The sequence below is a fragment of the Ranitomeya variabilis genome, chromosome 3 (assembly GCF_051348905.1).
Source record: "Ranitomeya variabilis isolate aRanVar5 chromosome 3, aRanVar5.hap1, whole genome shotgun sequence".
Lineage (NCBI taxonomy): Eukaryota > Metazoa > Chordata > Amphibia > Anura > Dendrobatidae > Ranitomeya > Ranitomeya variabilis.
The window spans coordinates 97,814,035-97,837,489 of record NC_135234.1 but is presented as its reverse complement, the minus strand read 5'-3'; the positions used below and the strand labels follow the sequence as shown (position 1 = coordinate 97,837,489).

At 44.2% G+C, this 23,455-nt stretch overlaps 1 protein-coding gene across 3 annotated transcripts in view; it reads right to left on the bottom strand.

Moving 5' to 3' along the window:
• Positions 1-3,036: 3,036 nt before the first annotated feature.
• Positions 3,037-23,455, bottom strand: part of CLUH (CLUH binding protein of NUMT mRNA) — a 54,848-nt gene continuing 34,429 nt past the window's right edge. For 2 of the 3 annotated variants that reach the window (XM_077294405.1, XM_077294406.1), the window contains exons 13-26: positions 19,509-19,609; positions 18,850-19,002; positions 18,490-18,552; positions 16,323-16,567; positions 16,133-16,217; positions 14,701-14,854; positions 11,355-11,494; positions 10,975-11,055; positions 10,730-10,855; positions 10,151-10,272; positions 8,291-8,384; positions 7,968-8,102; positions 5,974-6,047; positions 3,037-5,700 (exon numbers count right to left, since the gene is read on the bottom strand). In XM_077294405.1, the coding sequence (XP_077150520.1) occupies positions 5,526-5,700; positions 5,974-6,047; positions 7,968-8,102; positions 8,291-8,384; positions 10,151-10,272; positions 10,730-10,855; positions 10,975-11,055; positions 11,355-11,494; positions 14,701-14,854; positions 16,133-16,217; positions 16,323-16,567; positions 18,490-18,552; positions 18,850-19,002; positions 19,509-19,609 (1,748 nt within the window). In that variant the 3' untranslated portion in view covers positions 3,037-5,525. The remainder of the gene's footprint in view (positions 5,701-5,973; positions 6,048-7,967; positions 8,103-8,290; positions 8,385-10,150; positions 10,273-10,729; positions 10,856-10,974; positions 11,056-11,354; positions 11,495-14,700; positions 14,855-16,132; positions 16,218-16,322; positions 16,568-18,489; positions 18,553-18,849; positions 19,003-19,508; positions 19,610-23,455) is intronic. The other variant, XM_077294407.1, reaches the window with a different exon arrangement.

The following is a 23,455-nucleotide window of genomic DNA, read 5'->3' as shown; positions in this document are numbered from 1 at the left end:
CAGTGTTTGACAAGTGTGACCAACTTTTTACTATAGATGCAGCCTATGCAGCATCAATAGTAAAAGATCGAATGTTTAAAAGTAAAAAAAATAAAAAACATGGTTATACTCACCTGCAGACCTCTGCGGCGTCCGTTCCTATAGCTGGAGTGCAGTGAAGGGCCTGCGATGACGTCACTGTCTTGTGATTGGTCGCGTGAGTCACATGAGCGGTCACGCGACCAATCACAAGACAGTGACGTCATCACAGGTCCTGAACCACATCATCTATAGGAACGGAAGAGAGATCATGCACCGGAGAGGCGGGAACACTTCGGGCGCCATCAGAGGGTGAGTATAGGACTATTTTTTATTTTAATTCTTTATTTTTTTTACCAATTATATGGTGCCCAGTCCGTGGAGGAGAGTCTCCTCTCCTCCACCCTGGGTACCAACCGCACATGATCTGCTTGCTTCCCGCATGGTGTGCACAGCCCCGTGCGGGAAGTAAGCAGATCAATGCACTCCTATGGGTGCAGAATCGCCGCGATTCCGCAATTTTAATGAACATGCTGCGTTTTTTTCTGGAATGTGATTCCGCTCAGGAAAAAAATGCAGCATGTGCACAAAAAATGCGGAATGCATTCTATTACATAGGATGCTTAATGTAAGCGTTTTTTTCGCGGTTTTATAGCGAAAAACCGCGAAAAATATGCTACGTGTGCACACAGCCTAAAAAAAAAATACAAAAAACCTTTTGATAGTGAGGGTGATCAATGAGTGGAACAGGCTGCCACAAGAGGTGGTGAGTTCTCCTTCAATGGAAGTCTTCAAACAGACTGGACAGACATCAGTCTGAGATGGTTTAGTGAATCCTTCATTGAGCAGGGGGTTGGACACGATGACCGTGGAGGTCCCTTCCAACCCTAACATTCTATGATTCTATGTTGTGGGCCTTCATACACAGGCTGTCAGCCGAACCAGTCAATATTGGGTTCAATCAATGTTTGGATAATGTGTATGGGGGAGTGGGGGCTTAGGAATTAAAAACTATTAACATCTGTATCAATTAACAAAAATACACATTTGGCAGTCATGTACCATTGGATTTATCAAAATATAAAAATGATCTGTAAACACTAAACAGAAAAAAAAATTAAAAGGCAAAATTAAAAATGCAACGTTTTACAGCACCAGATTTAAGAAATCTCATGTACACCAATTCAAATCTGCGAGGAAAATAAGCCAAGCATTTTTTTCAAATCTGCAGCATGTTAATTCTTTAAGTGGTTTTCACCCATTCAAGTGATTAAACGCACCAAATCAATAACGTAATCAATAGGGAGGGAATATAAGGGTGCCTTCATTGGTCATGAAAAAACACATTACCAGGTAATACCCGTATTTTTCCATCACCCATGACGGCAGCACGAGAGAATTACAGAGGTCTGTAGTGTCTTAGGGAGGGATCACCGCCTGTAACACCGTTCTCCCGAACGTGAGGTCAGGGGAAGCAGACAGATCTAACCTATAATTTATGTCTGAAGAAGGTAGACTGAGAGGACCAGGTGGCCACCTTACAGATCTGGTCAATGGAAGCACCTGCTCTCTCTGCCCAAGATGTCGCCATGGCTCTCGTAGAATGAGCCTTCAAACCTTCTGGAACAGACCTACCTGCACTAACATATGCTAGCGTAATGGCCTCTCTCACCCATCTAGCTATAGTTTGTCTAGAGACCTTCAGACCTCTTCTCGACCCCTAAAATGCTACAAACAAGGCCCTTTGCTTCATCCAAGGTTCCGTCATCTCTAAATATTGTAAGAGACACCTCCTAACATCCAAGCAATGAAGTCTCTTCTGATTTCTTGGGTTAGGGCAAAAAGATGGTAAGATTATTTCCTGAGCCCTATGGAATTAGGACACCACCTTGGGGAGATGAGCTTCGTCTAATCTTACTACAACTCTATCGTCCATAACCTGAGTGTAGGGAGGGTCTGCCGATAGTGCTTGCAAGTCACCTATCCTACGGGCTGAAGTGAGTGCCACTAATAAGTGCCGTCTTTAACGTGACTATTTTTTCTGATGCGGAGAGAGGAGCCGCCCTTTTTATCTCGAAGGTTTCCTGTCCTTGAAGATCGGATCCCCTCTCTCGTGGTGCCGTCATGGGTGATGGAAAAAAAGACCTTTTTCTTTAAATCAGGTTTTGACACCTATAAGTGTGTGAACAAGTCATTTTTAAAGAGCGGGAGTAGGGTCAACTGTGACCTGACCCATTGTGATTTGTGGATCCTGTGTTATCAGTTGTGTAAAGAGATTATGAAATCCTGCCTCTGCTGGTAAGGAGACTGCTGAAAACTCTTCATAAAAAAAAACAGTAGGGATAAAAAAAAAAAGCCCCAGTGACTAGTGTGAATTTAAAAATAGGTCATTTTTTGAAGACACAATCCCTGTAACATATGTAGCCATATAGGTGAATAAGTTTAAAAGGGGTACACGAGCGCTGTTCACTACCGTATCAAGAGGCGAGCTGCGTCCATATGTCGTATCTACTAATAACTCCTGGAGCGCATGGACCGGACCTATTCCGATTATGAATGCTTTCTGACAGGTATTTTTAGTCTGGTCATCCTTGGCGCTAGGGATGAGCGGACCCCCCTGGTGAACCCTTAGTCCAAAGTTTGATTTGGGTACCATAACTGTACCCGAACTTAAACCAGAACCACATTGAAAAACAATGAAGACCCAAACTTCGGATCTGGGGAAAAAAATAAGGCCCCCTCTTTCTGCAATGGACAAACGGACTTCCGGGAGGAGTCAAGTGTTCGGTATTCAGCAGCGAACACCAACTTTAAAGTTCGGATTTGCTCACCTCTAATTGGCACCACTCACCTTTAATACCTCTTTATAACAAACTTTTCAGCAGCTATGGTTTCTATTGTATTGTATATAAAAGGAAAAAAAAAAGCCTAAAAAATGTTTTCCCCAAATATTTTGTAAGAGAGTTCAGTTCATGTAAAAATTAAAAAAAAATTGTAATAAAACCAGAAAACCATGAATTGCGTTATCATCAATTTATTAAAGGCTAAAAGTCTCAAATTTTAGTAATATGCTGTTTAGGACAAAGGACAACAGTGCTTTTACCTACTGCTGCCTGGTAAAGTTAGTCATTTCCCAAAAATACACTTACCATGAAACAGTAAAGAGCAGCATTTCGACAATTACAAAACAGGTATTGGAGCAGTAGTCACTGGATATGCCAAACACACCTTCCCAAAAATCCTGCATCCAATCATACGCGCCAGCTTAGCCATAGGAGCGCTGAATCCCCCAATACTCTGGATTAAAGTTCTATTGTCATTTGTACGCAGGGCAAGGAGGTCTTAAGTTAATAAAAGAACAAAGATCCAAAACAATATAAAATGAATGAAACATACAACAAGAGAACATTCTAGATTATCGCATGAATTCATACAGCAAACATTCAAAACAACGTACTAAACAGGAAAAGAAAAAAAACTGAAATTAAAAGAAAAAAAAAAATTACATTTGAATACTTTTATTCATTAAAAATGTGAAGCTGTTGAATCAGATTTCTAGACTGGATCCCTCCTGCTGAGAATGACGTCCTCTTCCATGGTGCATGGCAAGATGGGGGTTTTAGAAATGCAAAGAAAAAAAAAAAAAAGTTTAGAAACGCTCCGAGATCCAACCGCGACCTTTTGGTGAAGTCATATAGACCTCAACTACATGAGTTCAATGCTCACTGAGGTTGGGCAAACTGGCAATGGATGCCAAAGAGGCAAGTAGGAAGTTTTTCTTTAAATGGGACGATTTCACCATTATATATAGTTGTGTGACTGTGTAGGTCCTGGTAAAACTATGTGAAGCCAATGGGAAATCAAGCTTTAGAGTCCCAGCCTGGAAGTGCAATGATGGCATGTCAACGTACTATGGCACGTCAACAAATATTTTTCAGAATAGAAAACCTCTTAAAAAAAAACAAAAAACCTTAAGCTTTGAGGGGTTTTTTTTTTTTGGGTGAATATTTACCTTTCCAGTGTGAACACACTCTTTGGCTAAATTGCATGTGCCTGTAAAGCTTGATTTCTCAGCTCTGGCACATCGGTTTATTTCAAAACAAGCATAATTTTTATTGCTGTGCCATGACCTATAGAGCCATACCACTAGATTTATTAGTAAAAACATAATATAGGATTCCGTTAAACTTCTTATTTGAGATTGGTTTCCAATTTTTTTTTTTTCCGTGATAAAAAAAAAAACCATGTGGCAATAACACAGTGCGAACCTGGCCTAATGCAACCTGACCCTAGGCGAGCACTCAGCCCACCTTTCTATACAGCTTTGGACGGAGGGAGAGGCCGATGACCGGACAAGACTGGTACACAGAGTGCGGAAGGAACACCGGGATTTAAGGCAGATAAGAGTGAAAAATGCTCATTACAATCAGATGCTGAGTAATTACAAAGAGTGAGCACTTAACATCACAGCCACACAGAACCCACATGAGGAGTATGTAATTTATGAAAAAAAATAATTTCAGTAGATTCTGTAAAAAGTTTAAAGGACAAAATGTCTCAGAAACAAGCCGTGACGCAACCATGAAACATCTACAAATGAGTGTAGATGAAAAAAACATCGACCCCTTCCTCAAGATAGAGCCTCCGTGTTCGGCAAGGATTGTGTTATCAATGGGGGTCTGACCCCACGTTGTACATTCAGGCACTAGTGTATGGGTGGTAAGCATGGACGAGGGGCGGCTTCTTGTCCTTGCGTATCTGCAGATGTCACGTCGCTGGATAATCTGATGAATTCTACAGGCATACTAAATCACGGGTCGTAGAATCACCATAAAAAAAGAAAAATCATATAAAACCCAAAAGTCTTTAGTAATTAAAAAAAAAAAAAAATCTGAAGAGCAAAATAGTTCAACCAAAGTCCTCCCCTTACTAAAAGAAAAAGGCCGACACATGCGCCGTCCATGTCGGCTTCACCAAATTGTGGTACGGAATAATTAATTATTTCGGGGTTGTTTCTCATTGAGTGTATGGCTTAATTCTGCTGCCACAAAAGCTACATCTGTGGGCTCAGACCATAGCCTCGTGGCCAGGAATTTAGGAGAGGTGGCTTTGCATTTCGCTGATGGACTCGGTCCCAGTCCACATCACTAACTGACCTGAGAAATATTAGTCGCCTGGAAGCAGAGAGGTTACCTATAAAAGGTACAAACACAAAATGCAGAAATGGATTTCACATGGACACACACACCGACGTCCCGTGACTGGGCCATCTGAAGCCCCAGATTCTTGCATGTGCACAGCTGCTTAGGGACGGAGGAGGTCTTTGTGCAGAAGACACAAATCATTGATGGATCAGACATTATTCCTTGCATTGTCAATTATCAGCATTTGTACCTGTGCAACAATATCGCCAAGACGCGTTTTATAATCTATGGGTCTTGGTGAAAACCCTGTAGAGGGATTAGAGTTTTAAAAAGTGGCGTCCGAAGAAGGAAGAGGGGACAGAACTAAGCCGAGGTTTGTGTCTCTGCAGCATCGTCACTTGTGATCGCGCTTGTTCCGGCTGATTTCAAGGTTACGGTTTCTTTGTTTTCAGGCTTCTGATTGTCGGATCCCTTAATGGCCTCTTGTAGCAGCTGACGACGCTGGACTTCTGCTTTCAGATTTTCCAGATCTTTTTGACTGCAAAAATATCAGTGTTGTTACAATACATAATTTCAAAAGAAACAGACCCCACAAGAATATTTGTGAAAGAGGGGGTGAACACAAAGTACAATATGGGGACACATCTGTAGGGGCAAGGAGAGGGTACTGAGCAAGCAGGGGCCCCTGTGTGAGCGTGGGATGAGATGGCGATCTCTGTGCCATCAGGTCTGGGTAACGGCTCCTGGTCGGAACTTGTACCACATTATATATTAATAAAAAAAAAGGGTCCAGGCCCCAAGTATCTGTTACCTGAGTGGGATGAACAAGATTCCATTGATGATATTCAGTTGATCCAGGACACTGGCCATACTGGGAGCCGTGAACTGAAAGGGAACACACGTATGTGGGCGACACATCGAGAAGGATGGCGGCTGCACTCATATTATTCTCCTAACAAACCATGTACTTTAGAAAAAAGAAAGTTTCCATAGGAGGACAACCCCTTTTATGTAAATGAATTTATTTTTGTCTAAAAATCATTTTTGTAATTGGGTTTCATTAAAAATTTGAGGTCAATTGCTTTCCATAGCTTGTGTGTTGCAGTGTCCATTGCTGGGCGCAGAATGCGTCATTGACAATCCGTCAGAAGCTCTCCCACCTAAATCAGCTCACTAAGGCCTCTTTCACACTTCCGTCTTTTCAGATCCGTTGCAATGCGTCATTTTGGGAAAAAAAACGGATCCTGCAAATGTGCCCGCAGGATCCGTTTTTTTCCCATAGACTTGTATTAGTGACGGATCGCGACGGATGGCCACACGTCGCATCCGTCGTGCGACGGATCCGTCGTGATTTGGCCGACCGTCGTCTGGAAAAAACGTTCAATGTAACGTTTTTTTGTCTGCGTCGGGAAAACGTGTTGCGACGGATCCTGCGGCATACGTCGTTGACTAGAATGGAAGCCTATGGACGCAGGATCCGTCGTGACACGTCGCATGACGGAATCCAGCGCTGGAATCCGTTTTTTTTTTGTTTTGTTTTTTTTTTTTTACACTGAGCATGCTCAGAATCAGGAATTTGTAGCCAACTGGCCAGACAGGCGCCAAATCTATATAAACCTGGCCTGGGGCGTCACCCCCAAATGTGCCAGCAAGACTCCTGCCAGCCTGAAAATAGCCAGCCAGTCAATATATTGGTTTCCCTATTTTCCAGTAGCCAATCACATTTGGGAGACTCCCATTTTTAGGCATGGAAAACGGATCCGTCAAAAAAACGGATGCAATGGATCCAGTTTTTCGACGGAACCGTCAAGCGGATCTGTCGAAATACTGGATGTGTTGCATCCGTTTTTCACTATTTTTGACGCATCCGTCGATACGTCGCACCAACGCATTGTGACGGATTAAAAAAAACGGAAGTGTGAAAGTAGCCTAACACTTATCTGACTTTTTTGCGCTCCTCATCTGGTTTATGACCACATCAAAGTTGAATGTAACGAGAAACAAAGCGCCTGTAAAAATCAAAGCTGCAAAATTTTTCAAGAAACTAAAAAACAAAAATGATTTTTATCCCCAAATACATTTATTTAAAGGGATCCTGTCAGGTCCCATAATGCCATTTATCCACAGATATAAGGTTAATCGCATTCTGAAGGTGCCTGGCCACTGTGCTGAACGTGAGACACCGGGAAGAAGGTGAACTTTATTCCTCAAATACATGTAACCTGTCTAATCAGTGGAAATCCTGTATCTCCCCCATTCTGCGGTTTTAACAAAGCTGGTTGTACACGTGTGCAGCACTACTACTTTTGACACCGCTACATCACCACTACTTATGACAGGACTTACCCCCGACACTGCTACATCTGACAGAACGCTGTATTGTCTAAATGAAGCTGTAAGCAGAGTCCAGCAGATATATCTAACTAGGCTCTATTAGATTTAGAGGTGGCGAGAAAAAAATAAATAAAATCGGACATGTGCACAGCGCCATAGAATATCATCAGCAAGAGAGCGGTCCAAGAAAACCACTGGTTGCACTTGTCAGATATAATCAGTCGTATGCACGAGTTGTTATATTGTGTCATCCATTTTTAACTGATCCATTGCCAAGAATCAATTGTTATAAATCTACCTACATCAGTTAAAAAAACAAAAGAAAAAAAAAGGTAAAAAAAAAGTAATCCTCTTCTCTGGGATGGTAACACACGGAGATGTAAATGCAGCCTGAGGACTGACCGGTCTTCCATTATGTGCAGCCCGAGGACTGACTTCCATTATGTACCGCCACAGACACCGGTCACATACCTTAAGAGGCATGATATTGGCACTGGATCCATTCTTGTAGATCTCGTTCATTGTGCGCTGCAGGGCCACCGCCTGCTGGGTGAGGTACTTCAAGTACTCGGAACTTTCTTTGGTCTTTTCATGCTGCTCCCCCAGCTTGAAAAAGACAAGAACAAAACATTAATACCAGATGCAAAGCCGCGCTAAGGAAATACATTTTAGGCTTTCAATGTAAAGTAATAGGATGCCCAGAAACTGCCCCCACAAATCACAGCCACCACATCCACGCTGGAGACCTGAAAAGCTGGAAGCCCACAGAGGTCTACAAAAGGCCACTACGTCACCTGGTTCTTGTATATTGTGTATCCTTCCTTCTCGTGCTGCAACGCCGAGCGAAACTCTCCTTTAGTTTCATACACGCGAGCTACAAGATGGTGACTGCAAAAGACAAAGAATCTTATTAAAAAGGTTGTCTATCCATGGGGACAATTTTTTCTTAATACTTAAATGCAGGATTTGGAGGCTAATAACACAGGTATGAAAAACTGAGGTTTAGGAAAGTTGTGTCAAATCCAATGACTGATTCTTAGGCTTTCTTAGAATTTAAAAAAAAAAAAAACCACAACAAAAACCCCCCACTATTTTAAACCACCACGTATGGATTTCACACAAAACACATGTAAAATTGCGTACAAGCCTAGAGGAACAAGAAAAATCTGTCGCCAAAAATGGTCAATATATGATATATAACAATGGATTGAACTTTCTTGGAAATTCTTTCTTGCGCCTTTTCCTCTTCTCTGGATACCTTTCCTCTTATAGGAGGCTGCAGATCTTCTCTGTGAAGCATCCAGCAGTAGTCCCCCATCATGCTCATGTTCCATCTACCTTCATATCCTGATATTCAGTCGTCCAAATGAGAATGTAAGAAATGTCACTTCAAGGTCCTCAGACACCCCAAGGCTTGGGAACGTTTAAGCATGAAACATAAAAATGGCTTCCTTCAGTTTTGATCCGGACAGCCCCTGAAACTCGGTAAACAAGTACTTAGAAGTTTCTCCTTTTTTCGGTAGAGCTTTCACAATCTGCTTCATCAGTCCAAGCTCAATGTGGAGTGATGGCAGGAGAACATTATCGAGATCAGCTAAACTTCCTGCATCTACCTTCTTGCATCCAGGTTGTAAAGATGTTCTTGTTGGCCAACATTTTTGGCTCCAGTGACGAGTCCTATTCCATCTGTCCCATTCACAAAAAAGCATGGGTTACTTCATTTATCCTTCTTGCTACTCAAAATTTCAGCTCACCACATACTGACCATCCTTAAAAATTCTGTCTGTACTGCCTCTAATAACCAATCACAGTGCAGCTTTCACTTCTTATACTGCTGAGGTAAAGTGAAAGCTATGCTATGATTGGATGCTATGGACGCCAGCACACTGTTTAGAAGGTGGGTTAAGAACATCTTCTCTGCTCTCAGCAGCCAATCACAGCACAGTGTCAGTTAATGTCTAACCAATCAAATGACACCAAAATCATGCACCAAAAGTCACACAAAGGGGTCAAAGTATGGTGCAAGAAAAAGCCTATGGAGTCCGTGTTTGTACATGATGGATTTGTTAAATATTTTTCCTGAGTTCAGTATAAAAATCGCCTCTAAACAATTTTACCCTTGCAGACCTGTGGCATCATTTTAGCCTCTGGGTTCTAGTCTATAAGAATGCTGCACCATTTTCCTTCTAAAGCCCGTGTGACACTGTCTACAGCTGGGTGCAGAAGGAGTCGACTGAAAATCTGTTCGTGAGCTCCTTCAAATGATTGTGACAGAAGAATTTGGAGCTTTGATCAATCTTTTTCTGAGCTCTTCTGTGCCAATGGTGCACAATGCTTCATGAAACCCAACCGAAAAAATGTTTTTTAGGTCCAAAGATAAGAACTGGAGCAGAAGAAAAATCAGTAATAAAAAACAATACGATGTCACTGCAGTACTGCATATGCATGATCGCCAGCAAGGATCATACATCAGTCCTGTTCTCAGCACCAGTGTCCCTGCCCGGCCATGTGGTCGCACGCTGGGGAACAATGTAATGGGCGCCGACCTCAGAATATACTGAACATGTAGAAATCCAAATGTGATCAGTGCCACATGCAATAACATTCAGCGAGCGCAGATATAAGCCAGGTGTAGGGAGCAGACGTCTATTCACCTGAGTGCGACCTTCAGAGACTTGGCGCCGTGATATTTGGAGTTGATGGCAAGTGCGTTCTCCAGGAAACGGAGAGACAGGTCATACTCCATCACCCCGTGAAGTACCAGGCCGATGTTACTCTGAGGAGACAAGAAACACGGATTATAAAGGGGCAGAACAAATGTGAGGACTTTGTACTCTGTAGGCAGTGTTCACGGTCTCCGTGCTCCACTTTGTTAACATGTGTATAGAAGGAATTAAAGGGACTGTCCACAGCAGACATTCCCTCAGTGTACTGCCATAACTACAGGGCCCAGTCCATCTATACGGTTTGATTTTGGTGGGTTTGAGCTGCTCGCTCACCATCAGAGGAACAGGGGGTTTTCTACCTCGACTACAGATATTCAAGTCATTCGCTAATCAGGTATGAAAACCAGGTCACAGATTGACCGATTCCCATGTCTTGATGTAGTTTCGTTTACATTGAGACTTGCAAGTTGGAATTGTGCCACCGGTCTCCGAAATGTACTACTGGGAAGAGGAGCCTCCAATTTAAGGGTTTATTAAATGTAACATGTTGGCAACTAATCTACTTACATCTAAGAGCGCCATCTCGGGGTGACCTTCTCCGAAGACGAGGAGCATGAGATACCGCGCCCGGTACAGCAGGTTTAATGCAATGGAGAGCTGGTTATTTGCAAAGCAGTACAACGCCAGATGCATCTGCAAGGAAACACAAGGGTCGGTGCGGACACCCGAAACAGATTCACGTGAATCAAAAGTGAGGAGCGATGTAGCCGAGAAGAAAACCAGCCAGTGGTCAGATACTACACGGTACTTACATACTCCTGGATGGTGCTGGGGTGCTCAGTGCCCAAAATCCGCTCACTCATCAGCACGGCTTTCTGCTGGTTGCTTAAGGCCTTATTAGAACACAAAAATCAATTTTCAATCAAGACTAAGAGGAGAAAAAAAACTGTATACAAAAAAATAATAATTTAACATTAATTTAATATTTATTAATAGTCACTTTCCTCCAAGTGACCAAGTACAAAGTACGAGCCTTATCACTGTGTATAGGTTTCCATTTTCACATGAAAAAGGTGAAAACCACACAAGCAGAATCTGTCCTGGAGAAATTCTCTCACCATCATCTCCTGGCAAGTCCTCCTGAGCTTTTTTGGCTCTCAGGAACACCTCACTATTTATTTGGACCATTTACCTCTGAGTAGTCGCCCATGATGTAGTTGAGCCGGGCGAGTAGTCGCAGGCAGGCGCAGATCTCTACGTGCATAGCGCCATACACGTTATTAAACAAATTTAAGGCTTCATTTATTAGTTCACACCCTTCTTTCAGGAAACCTAAGGAAATTTGGGAAAGAAAAGAAAATTGTATAAATTATTCAGATATTTTCTAAGACTGCAGCATAATTATGGATTACTGGGCAATTAAGGCTGCGTTCAGACCCAGTCAGGGAGTTGCAATCAGGGCCGGCGTCAGCACCCGGCACAACTGGGCAAGTGCTGGGCCCTGGCGAGACAGGGGGCCCACTCACGCTTTCTGGGATACAGGCGACCCACCACCCTGCCAGCGCCGATTCCCAAACCCGCCCCCCCCCGCCAGTGCATTCAACTATACTGACGTCAGACGCCGGTACAGTTGAATGCAATGATGGAGGAGAGCGCGTCAGATGACGCTCCCTCTCCCATTATTCCACTCTGCCTCTGACACTGCGGGTGCGCGACGACGTCCTATCATTGCGTACCTGCTGTGTGCCGGGCAGACTGCAGCTGCTGAGACCGGAGCAGAGCCAGGAGCTGTGCGGGGCACGAGGAGAGGTGAGGATTGTATGTTTTTTCTTTGTTTGTTTTTAAATCTATCAATGAGTGATAACTGGATTGTAGGGCCATTCTCGGGGGGGGGGGGGGGGGAAGAGTGGCTATATTCTATTCTATGGAGGGTTGTATTATACTCTATGGGGGGCTGTATTACATTACATTCTATGGGGGGCTGTATCACATTACATTATATGGGGGGGGCGGTATTACATTCTTTGTGGGGCTGTATATTATACTATATGGAGCACTATGAGAAGTGTATTATCCTATATGGAGGACTATGAGGAGTGTATTATCCTATATGGAGGACTATGAGGAGTGTATTATACTATATGGAGGACTGTATTATACTATATGGAGGACTGAGGAGTGTATTATATGGAGGACTGTGGTGAACATTATAATATATGGAGGACTATGGGGTGTATTATACTAAGCAAACAAAATGCTGCCTATTCACCAAGTTGTATCCATACAGGTGCTGCTCACAAAATTAGAATATCAAAGTTAATTTATTTCAGTTCCTCAAAACAAAAAATGAATCTCCATATTATATAGTCATTATAAACATAGTGATCTATTTCAAGTGTTTATTTCTGTTAATGTAGATGATTATGGCTTACAGGCAATGAAAACCCAACAGTATTCTATAATGTTGATTTACCTCTAATATTACAGGTACTGATACCCTGAGACCTGTGGACCTTAGATCATCAGAGTTAGCCATCTGCTAAAGCACAGGATCTACATGTCACCTACTCCAAGAGTGTGAGGCTATGTGCACACGTCAGGATTTCTTGCAGAAAATTCCTGAGAAAAACCTGAAATTTTCTGCAAGAAATCTGCATGCGTTTGCTGTTTTGACGCGTTTTTGGTGCGTTTTTTTCCCGGACATTTCCCAATGCATTTGAAATCCGCAAAAAACGCAAAATTAATGAACATGCTGCGTTTTTTACACGGAAAAAAACGCATCATGCGCACAAAACATGCGGAATTCATTCTAAATGATGGGATGCATATTGTATGCCTTTTTTTGCGGTTTTATAGCGTTTTTATTGCGAAAAAACCGTGAAAAATCAGCAACGTGTGCACACAGCCTGACAGTGCAGAAACGCCACTATCAGGACTTATTTTCCAGAACACACATGTGGACTAGTAAGTGACTAATCATTACTATATTAGGTCGGACTCAGTGTCCCACTTGCGAGAGCCTCGCATCACTTCACCCTGCACAGCCGCCCGTTCTTTGGACAGGAGTGTGCAGCTGCATAGAAATACGGACGTTTCGGGTGAGGCAATGCAAGGCTCGCGCATCGCTCTCGCATAATTGGCATATAAGGGGTTGACTTATATAAAGCCCCTCTGCTGTATGGTATTGTAGAATTTACAATAGCTATCACTCATGTAAGAAGTGAAATCTGGCATTGTACTATACCTAGATTTCTCTGCCGTATCTGTGCATCATGAATCGTGGTATGTGTTGGGGGGGGGGGGGGGGGGGGGCAATGACACTCTTTCGCCCGGGGCCCTCAAAACCCTGGAGCCGGCCCTGGCTGCAGTCTTTGGACTCCATTTGACTTTCCTTCCAGTGGTGGGTCAGTGAAGCTCAGGGCCTGAATCTTTGAGACGGACATCGTGCCCACCAGTATTATTAAATGTCTGGTTTACAATATGGACTCAATTGTTGACTTCAGTTAGAACAATCAAGTCAGGATCATCTGAATCCAGATTCAGATGCAAGACCCCAAGGAGGGCATCCTCCCTCGTTGGGAATAATTAGAGAGGTCTGAATCCGGCCTATGAGAAGAGAGTCATACTAATTGATCAGCTTTGAATATTAAGTGGCAAACCCCAAATACAATTCTGGCTTTTTAGGACATTCCAAAACGCCATGGTTCCCACTCTAGTGACAAGCAATACACACAGGCAATACACACCTCAAATCCTCTCAGCAGCCACGCGCCTCGCCCCTTCCCCAGTAGCCACGCCCCCTCCCAGCAGCTACACGCCTCGCCCCTTCCCCAGTAGCCACACCCCCTCCCAGTGGCCACGTGTCTCACCCCTTCCCCAGTAGGCACGCCCCCTCCCAGCAGCCACGCGCCTCGCCCCTTCCCCAGTAGCCACGCCCCACCCAGCAGCTACACGCCTCGCCCCTTCCCCAGTAGCCACACCCCCTCCCAGCAGCTACACGCCTCGCCCCTTCCCAGCGGCCACATGCCTCGCCCCTTCCCCAGTAGCCACGCCCCCTCCCAGCAGCTACACGCCTCGCCCCTTCCCCAGTAGCCACGCCCCCTCCCAGCGGCTACACGCCTCGCCCCTTCCCTAGTAGCCACACCCCCTCCCAGTGGCCACGCGTCTCGCCCGTTCCCCAGTAGCCACGCCCCCTCCCAGCGGCCACGCGCCTTGCCCCTTCCCCAGTAGCCACACCCCCTCCCAGTGGCCACGCGTCTCGCCCCTTCCCCAGTAGCCACGCCCCCTCCCAGCAGCCACGCGCCTCGCCCCTTCCCCAGTAGCCACACCCCCACCCAGCAGCTACACGCCTCGCCCCTTCCCCAGTAGCCACACCCCCTCCCAGCGGCCACATGCCTCGCCCCTTCCCCAGTAGCCACGCCCCCTCCCAGCAGCTACACGCCTCGCCCCTTCCCCAGTAGCCACACCCCCTCCCAGTGGCCACGCGTCTCGCCCCTTCCCCAGTAGCCACGTCCCCTCCCAGCAGCCACACGTCTCACCCTGCTGCACTTTTGCTTGTCCACTTTGGAAGAAATGAAAAGCATCAGAAGCTTTGGGATTAACATGTTTCACCACAGGGAAAATATTCAAGATGTCCTCTTCAGTAAAGGTGGGTTTATGTCTGTTATCAAAGTGGTACTCTTTCAGCAGGACCTGAGAAAGAGAGAATACGACATTTTGTGACGCGTTTAGTTTTTATTCACAACCTACTGAGGGCAATTCTCATTCACTCTGCATTGCGAATCCGGGCAATGGTGCCAATATGTCCATAATATAGGAAAGGCACGTGGCAGTGCCATGGATTCAGACGTTTTATGGATCCATAATACTGAGCCTAGAGCCAGAAATGGGCCAGTACTGTACACATGTGGGCATGTTACCCCAAAGCACAAATTCTAAGCGGGAACCTCAGCAGCAAAGAACAGATGACGGGATCAGGTTCTGGATCTTGTAAAAGAACTTGGCGCATAATGGATCTTTGTATTAAGTAGAGCTGTATGGATGTGGTTACAAGGGTCCCCCAGCTGAAGTTTGTACAAAAAACAAACAACAACAAAAAAAACCCCACTTTCCTTTACTCACCCTCCGCGTGTCCAGTGCAGAGTGTCGCTCCCGGGGTCTGTTACTGTCTGTGAGCTCAGTGGCCCTGAGCAGCTTGTGCCGCTAACTTTGGCAGAAGCACAACGTCAGATATTGGGAGCAGTAGCAGAGATTCAGCACTGGACCAGAGGGGGTGCGGAAAGCAGGTTTGAGTCTTTCGGATTTAGGAAATTCCTCGTCCCCCCCTTTAAAGGGAATCTGTCAGCAGGTGTTTGCTATATAATCTGATCGCAGCATAACAGAGGGCAAGAAAACCTGATTTTAGGGATGTATTACGTACTAGGTTGCTTGGTGTGGTTTTCATAGAATACCTGTTTTCTCCAATGGAGATGTAGCAAGGCCAAGACTTAAACTGTATATAACCCTGCAAGCAGCCAATCAGTGATGGGGGCGGGGTTACACAAATTAGCCTGACTGCTGTGCACACGAGCTGTAGTCCTGCAGTGAATCTCCTGCTGATAAAACGCTTATTGTATTTAAAATAAAAGCACAGCCTAATGAGCGATATCTCTGGAATCAGGGTCTCCTGTCCCATATTCTACTACACTGTAATACATATGGATCATTTACCTATAGGTCAAACTTGACCTTCAGAAATACAAAAGCACTAGCACAAATTTAAGAAAAAGTCTATTATCTCGTTTGTATGGTTTAGGGTTTACGCTCATAAGGTACCATTGCTAGGTCACTGAAAATTGTTTTGACTGGTGGGATTTAGGATGAGCTTTAACGGTCAGTGGGGATTAAACCAAGGTCTAGCTGGGCACGATCAAGCAATCTCATCACTCAACTCTTATGAATGCATAGAGTTGAAGCAGATCTGATCAGTACCTGAATGCCAACTTTGATAGAGATTTCTCGGAGGAGACTGATCTTCTGGAGGTTGTACAGCTCCACGGCCTGGTCCACATTTTCACTAGAAAATATATATATATATTTTATAATTAAGTTTCATCAATGATCTTGGACTAAGTCTTCTAGTAATCTGGACCAGGTACGCAAACTTTTAGTGATCACTTACCATTCAAGACTGAAGTCAAAGTAGGTTTTGGCTTCGGAGCCGATGTTCTTCCACAGCTCCTGATGGGTGACGCTGGCCCAGGTTGTGTTGTCAGCACTACTGAGGTTCCGGTTTTTACGCCTCTTGTTTTTTTTCTTGGAGACCAGCTCATCAGCAGGAAGGTGAGCAACGGAGTTGGGGAAGGAGCTGAGGAAGCAGTTTAAGAAATGGCTAATAGCAGCCGACAGACCCGACAGTTCTACTCCCTGGAGAGAAAATATGGAGAAGCTTCAGTACGAAAATAGGTTTGAGCACAGCAGAAATTAAGGACACAGATTATGTTACCAGCTTTACAAGAAATCATTACTGCATATCTAGAGATGAAAACTTTTATATGAGAAGTATTCACAATCCATCACTAATCAGACACCATGCGTTTCTATGCTAGACTTTAGTCAAGATCTCCCTAAGGGCTCATGTACACCGGGAGAACTATAGTGTGGTGCAACCTCAGCTTTGTGCAGAGCCCCCATATGGCCCCCCATAGCAGTATATAGAGGCCTAAACTACTTTTATATACCTCCAATTTATACATAGGTTTATTTTTGTAGATTCCTGAAACAAAAGGAAAGAAAAAAAAAAAGTGGTGAGCTCAACAATTTTCTACAGTACTGTACTATAAAGTGGCACCATATGGCAGCACAAGGAGCATCGGGTATTTGTAGGAGAAGCATAGGAACGTGAGTGTCTAAGTGCATTTGGCACTTCTGTTTTTTTTCCTTTAAGCACCGCTTTTTCTGTAGGAAACGGTTTTATTAATGAAATCGCCAACCTACTCACAAAATTATGGAAAGACTCGCGGATAACCAACTCCTATCTGGTGCAGTTTCTATAAAGTTATTATGGGGCTACACTGTGAACAAGCACATGTTGGCATTAGTGCAATGCAGAGGTGTGCGTTCACACTGTGGCCAGTAAACAGACAAATTTAATGTATAAATATATGAGGGCACAGTACAAAGACCTTTCTGATGATCTTTTTAATCATAGACCTGAGACAGGGACAAGGGGGCATCCTCTACGTCTGGAGGAAAAAAGGTTTAAGCATAATAACAGACGCGGATTCTTTACTGTAAGAGCAGTAAGACTATGGAACTCTCTGCCGTATGATGTTGTAAGGAGTGATTCATTACTTAATTTAAGAGGGGACTGGATGCCTTTCTTGAAAAGTATAATGTTACAGGGTATATATATTAGATTCTTTGATAGGGCGTTGATCCAGGGAACTAGTCTGATTGCCGTATGTGGAGTCGGGAAGGAATTTTTTTCCCAATGTGGAGCTTACTCTTTGCCACATGGGTTTTTTTTGCCTTCCTCTGGATCAACATGTTAGGGCATGTTAGGTTAGGCTATGGGTTGAACTAGATGGACTTAAAGTCTTCCTTCAACCTTAATAACTATGTAACTATGTAAAAGTGGCCACAGTATGAATGCACACCTATGCATGGCACATATACCAACTAGTGATGAGCGAGCATGTTCAGATAAGGTGTTATCCAAGCATGCTCGGGTGCCAACAGAGTGTCTTCAGCGTGCTCAAAAAATATGTTTGAGCCCCTGCAGCGGAAAGGGGTGTGGCTCCCTCTTTTTTGGGCTGTTCATTTTGTTTATATAGCTCTCCACGGACGGGGGGGCTGCACAGTCGGGTCTGGGTCCAGCTCTGAACTTATATATTTTGATGTTTGCTGACAGAGTGAGGTGAACTACAAGAATTACATACCGTCCTGATTGGGTACACCTTGGTGCGGTGGGATGGCTTTTACACTTTTATGATCAAAACAGTGTTAAGTACCCCATGTTATTTTCATGTAAGATTAGTACTTATTCATTTACTTACTGCAGGGTATTTGCTCATTTTTTATCTTGGGTCCTATACGGTGGACAGAGTAGACCAGCGGCCAGGCTCAGACGGGCGCATTTCACAGTTCGTATATGGACCACCATGCCCAGCCTCATCGCATGTCTTCGGACCCGAACATATAGTTTCATATGTGCCTATGAGGCTGTAAGTTCAGATCAGAAGACCTGCGATCAGTACGAGCACGGCAGGCCGGATACCAGCAATGAAATACACCCATCCGAGTCCGACCTAAGGCGAGTCTTGTACTCGTATAGATGGACATCTTACCTGCAGGTAGGTCTTGAAGATGTGCTTTGCAGACCTGGTAATCACTTCACTTATTAGTATTTTCTAGAAAAACAAAATGATGAAAACTTTATTTAGTTCTGTGATACAAGTCTTATTTGCTTCAAAGAGAATGAGCTGAACTTTGGCAAAAGTAACAGGAGACAGGTAAAAATATCTGAACGATAAAAACAAAACGGCAGCCGAATGGGTGGTAAATGATTAGGAAGAGACTAAGAATTGGCCGGCACTGCGGTAAGGTTCTCATAGGAGAGGATAAATTCCCAGAAATTATCAGTATAATGCACAAACAGAAACTTAAAAATCAGATCTAAGAGAAAGAGAAATGGAAAAACCACTCACGTAGACATGATCCAGCTGGGATGGTAGAGGGAATTTTCTGACGATTTCTATAACTTTGCCTAAGTAGCGCATGTTGATTCCTCTCTGGTGCATTGCTTCAGCCAGGGTGGCTCCGTCCATGGGGACGACATTGTGGTCAAGGCAGTCCTTGATCTGCAAAACAGACAGTTTTATTGCATCCATCTCTGCATATGCAGGAACAACTCCAGGCAGCTGGACGGTGGGGATGACAATGACAGCCGACATTACAGGGGTTTTCCAACTTTGGGGACTTTTTTTTACTTAAATGCATGTATTTGGGGGATGTAAACATTTTTTTGCAATTGTTTTCAATGAAAAATATGGTTTTCTTAGGCTTTTACAGCCTTTGGTTGCACATTCAACTTTGATATAATCTGTGCTTATACATCAGGTCAGAAAAAGACAGATGACAGAGTAACAGACGCCTTGTCAGACCATCATAGCAAGCAGACAGCCTCAGTGACCTCAACCAGCAGCTGGGAATAGGCCATGCAACACAGAGGCTACAGGAGGCAAATGGGGCAACATTTTTACAATTCGAAAAAAATATTTTTAGTCCAATAACATGAATTAAAAAAAAAAAAAAAAAGATATATAGACAACCCTCTTAATACACAACTATGAAGCAGAGTTCTTACCAAACATGGGATCTGACAGGACAGGACAAAAGCGGCGGCGTCCTTCAGCAGTTGCTTCTGATTCAGGACTTCAGCCTGTGAGGACTCGGGGAAACGCACCCCTGTGGTCAGAACAGACACAAGACAGACATGGTCACCCGATAAGCCGAATGATCTGGGTTATGAACAATGTAGTGACACCAACGGGTCCTGAAAAAAAGGATTTCTTCATCCCCAATGCTTCTGTAATCACCATGCTTCTGCCCTCTCCTGGAGGGAGGTCCTCAGGCCTCCAGACTTGTAAGTACTCAATCCTGGAGCACAAATGAATGAAATTACAACTGGGTGTTGTTGAGAGGGCGTGTCCCTACATAGTCTGCACTGATTGGACAGCAGCAGGAAAACACCCCAACTGGTAACACCCAAATGTCAATTTATTCATAAATGTCGAAGAGGAACAGCACAATGCAGAAAAGAGGTTTCATGTAGATTACACTTATTTGCAGCAATAATCAGGAGAGGCCTCGGGTAGAGTTTTCGTGAATCGATTCCCAATTCCAGCAGACAGGGTCAATATTTTGTGGCCACTGGACAGGAGCCGGAGAACCTCCTCCCACCTCCCAGCATCCGCGGCTCTTCTGTTGATTAGCCGGCCTGGCGTGACGCAATCGTTGCAGCTCGACGCCAATGAGACGTTGTGTCAGACCAGCTATTTACAAGAAGAACCACAGATGTCAGGAGGTTCTCAGGGCTCCTGTCCAGCAGCCACAGATGACTGAGCTGATCCCTGGACCGGGTCCTGCTAATTATCATTTCACACAAACTCTACTGTCAGGTTCTCTTTAAAGAGCTCTCCACAATGTATACAAGACATTCACTGCAAGCCAAAAGAAGCTAATTAATGTAATCATGAAAAGAATGGGGTGAATCCAAACGTCAATGAAATAGATCTAACAGCAGGCAGGTAATGTGAGAATTTAATAAAATAACCAGAACGTTTCAAGTCCTCAAATCTTCAGGACTGTTACTCCAGTCGACACTGCAGTCCCTATAGTGATGAATCACATATATCATTTCTCATACCCGAGACAGCCAAGTGCCATATGTCGCCAGCACTACTGCCCAGAGCGGCGATCACAAGAACCATGTACAGGACATCATCACAGCAGGATAGGCGGGGACCACCAGAATAGGTTCTCCGGAGCATTAGGGGCTTTGAAAGGCGATGTATGGTAATTTTACCGTGTTATCACATAGCCTTCTTCCATATTATTTAAAAGAAAAATAGTAATTAATATATATATCTTGTGAGGCAGTGACCCGTTACAGCTAGGGGGCGCTGTTTGTGCTCTCCAGAATGCGCACGGAGGCGTAGTGAGGCCATGAGGGTGTACTGCAGTCACAGGTGTGGCTGTAATTGGAATAGTGAAGCAGTGACTGATTAAAAGCCCTGTAGTAGAGGCGGAGGTGTGTCAGTGTTGGTTTGGAGGCAGACAGAGCAGTTGTCTGCAGAGCTCTTTCTGTGTTTAGCAACACAGGGGCAAGAGGAACCAAAGGGACTGACACCCTGCATCCCGTGCTGTCTTGTGTTTGCCAGGCTGCAATCCGGAGGATAGCGTGAGGTGCACGGCGTGAGTAAAGAGACTTCGTATTGGGGGGCGGTCGTCCCAGGGAAACTGGACAGAGGGAAGTCTGGCCTGTGTAGGGGCGGCAAATTAAAGCCGGTTACTGTGTATGTCTGATGGACTGGATGAAGAAGCCGTGTACTGTGTATTTCTGATGGACTGGATGAAGCTGTGTACTGTGTATTTTCCTTTGGCCTGGATGAAGAAGCCATTTAATGTGTATTGCTAATAGACTTTGTGAAGTAACACAATAAAGAAACGTTTTGTTTGAACTTGCTTGGGTCACTGCCATTTCACTGCGTATGGGCCTACCGCTGCATTACAAAATAAATAAATATATATATTTTTTTTTTTCACGCAGATGCATACATAGCCATTATTCAGCATTAATTTTTTTCTTTAACCCCTTCCTGACATCAGACGTACTATCCCGTCGAGGTGGGGTGGGCCCGTATGACCGCCGACGGGATAGTACGTCATCACCGATCAGCGGCGCTCACGGGGGGAGCGCGGCCGATCGCGGCCGGGTGTCAGCTGCATATCGCAGCTGACATCCGGCACTATGTGCCAGGAGCGGTCATGGACCGCCCCCGGCACATTAACCCCCGGCACACCGCGATCAAACATGATCGCAGTGTACCGGCGGTATAGGGAAGCATCGCGCAGGGAGGGGGCTCCCTGCGGGCTTCCCTGAGACCCCCGGAGCAACGCGATGTGATCGCGTTGCTGCGAGGGTCTACTACCTCCTTCCTGGCTGCAGGTCCCGGATCCAAGATGGCCGCGGCATCCGGGTCCTGCAGGGAAGGAGGTGGCTTACCGAGCGCCTGCTCAGAGCAGACACTTGGTAAGCCTGCAGCCCTGCACAGCAGATCGTCGATCTGGCAGAGTGCTGTGCACACTGCCAGATCAATGATCTGTGATGTCCCCCCCTGGGACAAAGTAAAAAAAAAATTTTTCCACATGTGTAAAAAAAAAAAAAAAAAAAATTCCTAAATAAATAATAATAAAAAAATATATATTATTCCCATAAATACATTTCTTTATCTAAATAAAAAAAACAAAACAATAAAAGTACACATATTTAGTATCGCCGCGTCCGTAACGACCCAACCTATAAAACTGCCCCACTAGTTAACCCCTTCAGTAAACACCGTAAGAAAAAAAAAAAAAAAACGAGGCAAAAAACAACGCTTTATTACCATACCGCCGAACAAAAAGTGGAATAACACGCGATCAAAAAGACTGATATAACCATTGTACCGCTGAAAACGTCATCTTGTCCCGCAAAAAACAAGCCGCCATACAGCATCATCAGCAAAAAAATAAAAAAGTTATAGTCCTGAGAATAAAGCGATACCAAAATAATTATTTTTTCTATATATTAGTTTTTATCGTATAAAAGCGCCAAAACATAAAAAAATGATATAAATGAGATATCGCTGTAATCGTACTGACCCGACGAATAAAACTGCTTTATCAATTTTACCAAACGCGGAACGGTATAAACGCCTCTCCCAAAAGAAATTCATGAATAGCAGGTTTTTGGTCATTCTGCCTCACAAAAATCGGAATAAAAAGCGATCAAAAACGGTCACGTGTCCGAAAATGTTACCAATAAAAACGTCAACTCGTCCCGCAAAAAACAAGACCTCACATGACTCTGTGGAGCAAAATGTGGAAAAATTATAGGTCTCAAAATGTGGAGACGCAAAAACTTTTTTGCTATAAAAAGCGTCGCTGGTTTCACACTTGCGTTTTTGTCTGCAGCATTTTTTGCACAAAAAAACGCATGCGTTTTTTCCCTATATTTAACATTGAAAACGCATGCGGTTTTTTTGTACGCGTTTGGTCGCGTTTTCAAACGCATGCGGTTTTTTTCTGCATGCGTTCATTTTCAGAAATACAACCTGCAGTATTTTCTTGCGTTTTTAAGCACATGCGTTTGTTTGCGTTAAAAACGCATGCATTTTTATCGAAAAAAAACAGAAAACACACTGAAAAGCCACCCACCACCATCAAGGTGATAAAGGGATCCAAACCCTAACCCTAACTCTACCCCTAACCTCACCCCTAACCGTTTAATGAACATTTTCTGACAGTCATAGTGCCACGTATTTCAGTGCCACGTATTTCAGTGCCACGTATTTCAGTGCCACGTATTTCAGTGCCACGTATTTCAGTGCCACGTATTTCAGTGCCACGTGTTTCAGTGCCACGTATCACGTATTTCAGTGCCACGTATTTCAGTGCCACGTATCACATATTTCAGTGCCACGTATTTAAGTGCCACGTATTTAAGTGCCACGTATTTCAGTGCCACGTATTTCAGTGCCACGTATTTCA